General features: G+C 35.1%; 1 protein-coding gene across 1 annotated transcript; it reads left to right on the top strand.

The window, feature by feature from the left end:
- Nucleotides 1–593: 593 nt before the first annotated feature.
- Nucleotides 594–6,175, top strand: LOC117932243. The gene is made up of 3 exons (XM_034853380.1): nucleotides 594–1,317; nucleotides 3,924–4,629; nucleotides 5,333–6,175. Exons 2-3 carry the CDS (start codon nucleotides 4,022–4,024, stop codon nucleotides 6,015–6,017), a joined length of 1,293 nt encoding a protein of 430 aa, XP_034709271.1. The 5' UTR covers nucleotides 594–1,317; nucleotides 3,924–4,021; the 3' UTR covers nucleotides 6,018–6,175.
- Nucleotides 6,176–9,971: the final 3,796 nt, after the last annotated feature.

Below are 9,971 nucleotides of genomic sequence, written 5' to 3'. Positions count from 1 at the left end.
CATTTCCTTTTCTTTCTTCTCCCCCATAAACCCTAACCCAAAATAATTTCTTTCAAACTTATTTATTAAAAAAAAAAGATTTTAAATTTATTTTAACAAAAATTATTTATAAGAATAATTAAAAAAAGATTTAAAATATTTTAAAAATAAGAAATTTTCAAAAAGTGAAAGAAAAAAGAGAAAAAAAATTTTGATATTTTTTAAAAAATTGAATCATAAATAATTTATTTTTAAAAAATGCAAATGTAATTAATTTACGCATATCAATATCTAGTCGATGTTTGAATAGAATAGCAAAACTATTTTCATCAACATTTTTATTTTTATTTTTTTGGAAATTTCAAAACATGAAATTATTTAAAATTATAGAAAGAAGGAAAAGCCAAGTGGAGTAAATAGAGTGGAGGAAAGAGAGAGTTGACGGCCAATGAGGAGAGAGAGCGGCACATGCGTGTATGCGTACTGCACAACACTGCCGCTGAAAGCGAGCCTTTCTCACCCAAACAAAAAATAAAGCAGAAAGCGTTGTCTAAGCGTTGTCTACAGCTGTATCCAATTTCTCACAGCCCTTTCTTTCTCTCTCTTCTCTCCCCTCCACTCTTCCTTTTATATGAATATATATCTATACTTTTATTCATATGTACTAGTTCTAATCCATCATGCATTCATCATCCTCACCTCATTTTCATCGCATTCCTCTCTTTTTTTAATCCAATTTGTTCCATTCTCATGTTAATTTCTCCGCCCCCTCGTCACAATTGAAATCATTCCAGCTTTTTCCTTGATGGGTTTTAGCTGTCTCCTCGTGATCCGTGCACAGTGCTCTTGTCTTTTGATGCCGTGATTCGCAGTGGAAGAGTGGCTTTTTGCGTACCCATTTGCTGAATTCCGAGGAAACTGTTTCTGGGTTTTTGTCAGGAGTTGGGAAAGAGTTGAGCTTGTGAAGTCGTGGTTTGATCCAGAAGAGCGTGCTTCCTGGATAGTGGATACCCATTTGTAGAATTCCTGGGTTTTCTCGGGAAAGCTCGTGAAGTGGGTTTCGTGCTTTGATCCATTCTTTCACGGTGGAAGAGAGTTTTTCTGGGTACCCATTTGCTGAATAATTCTCCCAGTGTCTGTTTTCTGGGAAAATTGTTTCCGTCTTTTCCTCGGGAGTTAAAGAATGCTTTGATCCATAGAGTGGTTTTTTTTTTTTTTTTTTTTGATACCTATTTGCTGAATTCTTCTCTCCATGTTTGATTTCTTGGAAAATTGTTTCTGGGTTTTTCTCAAGAAAGCTTGTGAAGCGGGTTTCATGCTCTGGTGAGGAAAAGTAAGGTGGGTGTTTCTTTGCTCTACCATTTCTAGTACTACTTTCGTCTTAAGGGTTTTTGTTTTCCCTTTTTCCTTGAGTTATTTTTTGTTATTGAGATTTGTTTAGTTTTCTATTTGAAGTGCAATTGATGGTTTGTGGACTTTGGACTTTGTCTTAATCTTTAAGGCCTAGTTTGGCTGCTGAGAAAATGTGGGAAATAAAAAGTTCTTTTGTTTTTCTCCTTCAGTTGTACCTTTTGTTACTGGGATTTGTTTGGTTTCTATTTCCAGTGCAATTGATAGCTTGGGAACTTTGTTTCAATTCTGATTGCCCTTTTTGGCTGCTGAGAAATATGGGAAATGAAAAGGCTTTAAAGTTTTTACTTCTAACCTTATTTATTTTTATTTGGAATTGGAACCAGAGACAAAGAAACTCTTCTCATTTATTTGCATTTGGGCTTCCAATTTCTGTTGTCTTGAATTGGTGTGAAACATAAAGCAAAGCTGAGTCAGAAAGAAAGTGAAATCATGAGAATGAACTAAAGTTTGTGGCGTTAGCGCAAAATCAGAAACTGAGCCAGTTTTTGTTGTGGTTGAGCGGGGAAGATAACACCTTTTTGCCATTTCTTTTGGGTGTCTCATATAGGCTCTGACATGATTGGTTTCTCCAAGAGAAAGATTGAAAAGAAAGCCTGTAAAAAAGGGTGAAAATAGCTTCCTTGCTTTATACCCCATTTGATTCTAGAGAAAGTATGGGAAATTAATTCAAATTAGACTATTGATTCTTAGTTTTTAAGATTTGGGGAAAACTAAATTCTCCATTTTGGTGGCTTTGTTTAATTGAATATTTCATTTTCTGAAAAAGTAGTATGTAAGTAAACTATTTTTCTTTTTCCTCTCATTTTCTTCTATTTTCTCTGGAATTAGGGTCAGTTTATCACTGTAAAGAATCTCCTTTTCTTTGTCTATTTTTTTTTTTTTTTCCAGAAGACAAACAGGGTTGTAAGATTAAAAGAGAACAGATATTTTTTATAGTCTGGTGCAAATAGAAGCCAAAATTGAGACCCCATCTTTTCGGTAAAAACAACATTTTTGGATTTAATCATCTAGATGTGGAGCTACACTCCAAAACTTTGTAACTTTCTCTTGATGGGAAAGAAGCTGTAGCTGGCATGACAATTGAATTAATCAAAATACATTTAAGTAAATGAAAAGTGATTTCAGAACCTAAACACTTTTGAGCTCTCATGTAGTTGCCCCACCTCGCACTAGATCCAAATGTTACCTTATATGAATAGATATTGAAGGTGATATTGGAGAGCTTTCTTAGGCCTGGTTTTAACATTAAGCCTTGAGTTTCAATGTAACCTAACCAGCCATAAAGTGTGTATGATAATGCTGCAGCTTGTCTAATTGGCCTGAGGGATGCTGTTAGAGGATATAGTTGTATAGAGGGTCATTAGCCCATGAAACAGGATGAGATACACCATTTCTCCATTTGTCACTGTAACTGCCATGATGTCATAGACAATGGCAGCAGACCAGGACTGTTCGATATGTGTGGCACTTCAGGCCTGGAATTGACTTTGGTGTTTGAGCAATAATTCATTCACAGTGGGTAACAACATCAATGAATGGTTTCCTTTTCTGATCATTCATGGTATGAAATTTAGATTTTTGGATTTGAGAGTTTTTAGGGGTAAAGAACCGGTCTCCTAAACCCTAAACGGTAGGTAAGATTGGGGATCTTCCTTGCCTGGAGTTAAAGCGATAAAATTCTTTTCTCCTAGACTTACCGGGATACTTAGAAAATAATTGACCTTGGCAAATTAGATTTTCTGATCATTCATGGTATGAAGTTTATATTTTTGGATTTGAGAGTTTTTAGGGGTAAAGAACCGTCTAAACTCTAAATGTTAGATAAGATTGGGGATCTTCCTTGCCTAGAGTTAAAGCGATAAAATTCTTTTCTCTTAGACTTACCAGGATACTTAGAAAATAATTGACCTTGGTAAACAAAAATACCAATCTAGCAGCAACAAATGCATATTCTTTCCTTTCTTGTTTATACATATGCTGAAGTGGGATCATGTGTCATGAAATCTATGAATTTGTTGTTGCTCTGCATGATCACCAGGGTATGCTGTCTTTCCAGTGGAGAAATGGGATGTGGCTCAGACATGGGTCTACTTGCATGCTGTTTATAATTTATATTGATGATAATATTTCTTGCAATTCCTTGTTCTGTTGTGGAAATTAATTAGCTTGGAGTGCTGTTTTTTATGCCATAAATTTTGACAATCATGTCCATTTGTACCTTGGTTTAAGAACTATTTCGTGTGAGACAAACTATTTTCAGGAATGTTGTTAATAGTTTCTCATAAAAATGATAATGGTCCCATTATTCAGGGATTGGACTGGTCCTTTGTGATTTTCCTAGATAATCAATAACCACCTCTTTTTATTCAAAGAAAATTATGATGACTTGTGCTGGTGTCCCCATATCTAGATAAGATTTGACAGATGGCTTTTTTATCTCACAGAGAAAGAGCTATCAAAAGAGATGGAATCAATAAGTTCCACATCTATTTACATGTTGATGTTAACATTCTTGCCATTTTATACTTCAGGTTATTGCTGACCTTACTGTCAGTCTAGAAATAAGACAAAGTTCTTGAGCTGTTCAAGACTTGAGCTTTTGATCAATGGGGGAAGGCTTGTGACGACAATGGATCCACAAGCTTTTATCAGGCTGTCAATTGGTTCATTGGGGTTGAGAATTCCTGGACCAGCTCTGAATGCTGCAAAATCTGGAATTCCTGCAGTCCCCTCTCCATGTTCATGTGAGATCCGTCTTCGAGGTTTTCCAGTACAGACATCATCAGTCCCCTTAGTATCATCTCCTGAAGCTACTCCAGATTCTCATAGCATTGCGTCAAGCTTTTATCTTGAAGAATCTGATCTGAAAGCATTGTTGGCTCCAGGATGTTTCTATGCCCCTCATGCATGTTTGGAGATTGTTGTTTTCACAGGGCGGAAGGGTTCCCATTGTGGTGTTGGCATCAAAAGGCAGCAGATTGGGACATTTAAGTTGGAGGTGGGTCCTGAATGGGGTGAAAAGAAGCCAGTGATTCTTTTCCATGGTTGGATAGGAATTGGCAAGAACAAGCAGGAGAGTGGGAAACCCGGAGCAGAACTACATTTGAGAGTGAAACTGGACCCTGATCCAAGATATGTTTTCCAGTTTGAAGATGTGGCCACATCAAGTCCTCAGATAGTTCAGCTTCAAGGCACCATCAAGCAGCCTATTTTCAGTTGCAAGTTTAGCCGAGACAGGTAATATAAATTATACGATCTCTTCTACATTCACTAGCCTCCTAAATTATATGATTTCTTCTACATTCACTAGCCTCCTAAATTCTTTTGAATTTGTACTACTTATTCTTATTCCCTGTTAGTTCCAGTTGAGACTTGAAAGATACAGGACTAACAAAAATTAAGGGGGTAAAAGGAAAAATGTTTTCAGATTAACAGAGAATATTTGGTAATCTTGTATTCTTTGCCTTATTTCCATAATTTCTGTAAATTGTTGCTGGACAAGTAAGATTTGTCAATATGTATAAGCTTTTGGCAGCACTGATGCCAACAGTCTGTCCACAAGTTGAACAGCTTTGCGATTCAACATTGGGCATGCTTAAACTTAGTAAAAGCAGGTTGGAACTTTTTGGTATGTAGATAAAAAGGTTTTGAAAACTAAAAACAAGTGGTCTTCCTTTATGCTTTATTTGGTTGTTCAGAATTCATGAGAAAGGAAAAGAGACCTTTGAGTCCTACAACATTGGCTCCAGTTGGAATCTGTTTCAAGATTCAAAGTTTTTAACTCCCAGTTCTTCCCCTCCCTCCGCCAGGTTTTCTCAGTAATCAAATGAACCACTGATAAGTCCTCTTCTTTGCTTCTGAGATTACTATCCGGGTTTGGTATCCTTGAGTTATTTTTTTGGGTTTATGTAGTTTCTTGACAGTTATAACGAATGGACAGGGTATCCCAGGTCGACCCATTGAGCGCCTATTGGTCGGGTTCTGCTGACAGTTCTGAGCAAGAGACTGAGAGAAGGGAGAGGAAAGGTTGGAAGGTGAAGATACACGACCTCTCTGGCTCGGCTGTTGCAGCAGCCTTCATAACCACTCCCTTTGTGCCATCAACAGGTTGTGATTGGGTTGCCAGGTCCAACCCAGGAGCTTGGTTGATCGTTCGCCCTGATGCTTGCAGGCCTGAGAGCTGGCAGCCCTGGGGAAAGCTTGAAGCATGGCGTGAGCGTGGCATCAGAGACTCCATTTGTTGTCGTTTTCACCTTCTCTCTGAAGGCCAGGATGGAGGCGAGCTTCTCATGTCTGAGATTTTCATCAATGCTGAAAAGGGCGGGGAGTTCTTCATAGACACCGACAGACAAGTCCGTGCAGCAGCAACAACTCCAATCCCAAGCCCACAAAGCAGCGGCGACTTTGCAGCGCTGGCTCCAGCCGTAGGGGGGTTCGTCATGAGCTGCAGAGTACAAGGGGAAGGGAAGAGCAGCAAGCCTCTGGTTCAGCTGGCCATACGGCACATCACTTGTGTGGAGGATGCTGCCATCTTCATGGCACTGGCTGCAGCTGTTGATCTCAGCATAGAGGCATGCAGACCCTTCAGGAGGAAGTTCAGGAGGGGGAACTGCCATTCTTTATGAAAATGTACTCTAGCTTTACATATAAAATATATGGAGAAAAGGAGAGATTTGGATGAAGAAAGAATGACTGGGTTTTTCCTTTGATTGTTGTAACATTCTGACTTGTACAGGATCTTCTGGTTTAAACTAATTTATTCAGTAGGAGACATTTCTGCAAATCTTCTTGTGGTTTCATCCACACACTCCGCCAGCTGAAGGGCATATGATGATCCCAAATAAGTTGGGCTCCCTCTGGGTTCTATTCCGATCATCTTACTCAAAAGTCAGTTTTCAGTTGCAATGATTCTTTTTTTGTTATAAAATCGATATAATGCATAAGTTCATGTGCCTTAAAAATGGAGGCCCGTGATGTAGAGATGCTCTCATTTTCAAACATCAAACGGTTAAATCGAGACTATATCAACTTTACTTCAAAATTTAGGACTATTGAGTCTTCAACTAGATTAGGGACGACAACGTGGTAATAGGATGGGTTGGGGTATGGTTGTGTGCCTTTCCATAAATATTGTAGAGAATTAGTCAAGAATCATTTTTCCTAAATTATAGTTTTTTTTATTATAATTGTGTATTAGTTGGCTAATCTGATTTTTGTAATTTATTAGTGGAAATTAGTTGTATTAGCTGTAGAGATATGTTAGTCTTCATAGCCTAGCTGGTATTCTTTATTCCCCTTTTTATTCTTAGCAATACCATGTATATACTCAACCCTATATACTAATTTTATAATCAATGAAAATCTTGGAAATCTTTTCCTATGAAAACCACATGGTACTAGAGTTGAATATTCAGCTAGAGAGCCCGTCAAATCATCATCTTCCTCTGAGAGAGACGCAGAGAAATGAGCTTAGTAGGAGAGAAGCCGGCAACCAGTTGTACAATCCCCCAAACCCAATTTAGGGATAAAACCATAATTTAGAAATTATTAATTAATTAAAATAATTTAATAAGGATAAAAATATCTTTTTGTATTTAAAACCGCTAGATATAAATTAGATTTTTTCTACCTTCTCTATTCAAAAAACCCTTTTACACAGAGATCCAAAAGATGAGAGAGTATAGGACTAAAGATTTGGAGGTTTAGGGTTTGAAGATGAATTTTTCAGGTAAAATTTTTAATTCTTAAATTAATATTTTATATTTATTAATTAGTTTTGAATACTTTAGATATTCTTTGAAATATCTCAATTTTGATTAGAGTTGATTTAATTAATTTATAGGTCAAAAAAATTAAAAATTTATGAACATAATTTGATTTACTAATGGAAATCGATAGATTTTGATTACTCAAATGAATAGATGTAGAAAAAAAATAAATAAATAAAATAAGAGTAGCGTGATTTTCTGGAACGGTGAAAAGAAATAATAATAATAATAATGTAGATATGTATCGTGTAACAAAGGGTTTAAAAGAAGAAAAAAAAAACAAAAATACAAGGATGCGTGTGGACGTCGAGGAAGAAAGAAATAAAAGAAGAAAAAAATGTGTTATTATAATAATAATAATAATAATAATAATAATAATGGGTGTAGTTGGTGGCTTGGAGTAAGGTGGTGGAGGTCTTTGAAAGTAATAATAATAATATATACATATTTATATAATGGGGTGTGAGGGTGGAATTGTGGTTAACTAACACTTGGATTATGGAAACAATAATAATAATAATAATAGTTTCTTGTATAGGTTTTAATTCAATTTAAGTATATAAAGAAATAAATAATGAGGGTAAAATTAGGAAAGAAAAATGAATTTTACAATAATTTGAAAACTCAGTAAATTAATTTATTATTGTTTAATAAGTTGAAAATAATATTAGGTAGTAATAATATTAGCATAAGAAATTAATTAGGATCCCTAATACTAAATAAAATATTTTTAGGATTCTCAATTTTTTACCTTTAGATAATTGTGTATGATATTATGTTAGGTGATGAGTAAATTCGTCAAGTTAAATACTTCAAATTTTTTAACGCTTCTTCAAGGTAAGAGAAATTAATGCAAATTTTTATAAAAGAAAATAATTTCCTTTTTATATTATATTTTGAAATGTGTAAAAATATTATTTTTATCTTTACGCATGGATCAAATATGTGTTTTGTATGGAAAGTATATTTGAGAATTTTCTTTATTTATAAAAAATGAAAAATTGAGGAGATATGCTATTTTGTTTTGTAAGTTTGAATTAATGAAATAACGTGTTTAACTCTGGATTATATGACCCTAGTAAACGGGTTATAATAGTTGACTTTATGACCCTAGTCATTGGGTTATAATTGTTGACATTTGGTTTTGTTCACCTTAAATGGAACAAATTTGAAACTAGTTACTCAATTGTGAAGTCACACCTAATTGGGCACCATTTGTCATACGATAATCAGAGTAAAGATATTTTAAATGTATTTGATTTGGTTTTGATTAGAAATTGTTTTGAAATGGATATGATAAAGTTTTGTTGAAAAGTTTGAATGTATTAGTATTTTGAACTCAAAAGTTTTTATGAAAATAAGTATATGTTATATCTCCTATTTGCAAGTATGATTAAAAATGTTTGATCAATGAAACTGTATTAATGGTCCTTATTAGGCTTTGAGCTGATCCCCCTTTGTTGATAATCTTTCAAGTAACCTCAATTCAGGTGAGGAGTGACTGTTAGGAGGGAAATTTGGTTTTATTAGGACATTTGTTTAAACTCTCTTTATGTTGGACATTGTTTAGATGTTAAAATTTAATTCTCATTTGAATTATTTGAGTTTGGAGTTATTTGGACGATAACACTTTGGTTGATGTATTAGTTTTTTTAAAGTTGATACTTGGAGATTTTAGAATTTTGTCCTACTACTTTGAACAGGAATTTGGTAATTGGTAAATTTCCAGTTACAATACAAATGTTTGTGTCGTTTCCACTTTGAGCCTTTGGGCTTGAGGTGTGAAATGACCATCATGCCCTTAGAGTTGGTTTTAAGGTGTGACAAGTTGAATCCCTCTCCGATTGAAAACCTAATGATTCAAATAATAGCCCATAAGCTGAACGAAGAAAATTTTCTCTGATGGGCTCAATCAGTACGATTCTTCATAAGTGCCAGAGGCAAGATGAGGTATTTGGATGACACGTGTAAGCTTGTTTTGCTTGGAGAAGTTGGTATCAAACCTAGTTTGTTGATAACTCAATGATGATGGCTTGGTTAATCAATTTTATGGACCCAGAAATTAGCTAAGGGTATATACTTTACACCATAACAAAGGAGATTTGGGATGCAACTAATCTAATGCACTCAAATCTAGGAAACAACTCTAAACTCTATGAATTGAGTGAGAAGGCAAAGGCAATTCAACAAGGAGACTTGTCGACAATGACCTATTTCAATTCTTTAAATATTTTATATCAAAAATTGATTTGTACCAGGATATTGTGTGGAAAGACTTGGAGGATCATGCCACTTACCGAAAATTGATTGAAAAGAAAAGAGTTTTTAAATTCCTTTCTGGTTTACAATTTGAATTTGATCAAGAAAGGGATGGATTTTTACTAGCTTACCCATTCCATTTCTTCGGGAGGTCTTTAACTCGATAAGCAAAAAAAATAGTCACATGAGCTTTATGATGAGTGGACCAAAATCAACCACAACTAAAACATCTACATTATCAACTGCAAATTAGCTGACTCTAAGAAACAAAAATATTGGAGCAAATTTGGTATATGTTGCAGGGAAAAATGCAAGGAAGAAGGATGATAAAGATAGTCTATGGTGTGACCATTGCTAAAAACCATGACACACAAGAGATGGTTGTTGGAAAATTCATGGGAGACCAACAAATTTATCCCAAAACTTTGAATGAGGTCGTGGCTAGAATAATGGTGGTGGAGAACAAGGTTGGAACCTAGGATTAGGTGGGGACTAAGGCTTCCAAGCAATAGTAGATTTTTCAAAACAACCCAAGCAAGGATATAATGGAGT

The sequence above is a fragment of the Vitis riparia genome, chromosome 15 (genome assembly GCF_004353265.1).
Source record: "Vitis riparia cultivar Riparia Gloire de Montpellier isolate 1030 chromosome 15, EGFV_Vit.rip_1.0, whole genome shotgun sequence".
NCBI lineage: Eukaryota > Viridiplantae > Streptophyta > Magnoliopsida > Vitales > Vitaceae > Vitis > Vitis riparia.
Note: the sequence above shows the minus strand (reverse complement) of the source record. Positions and strands in the feature narration are given on the sequence as shown.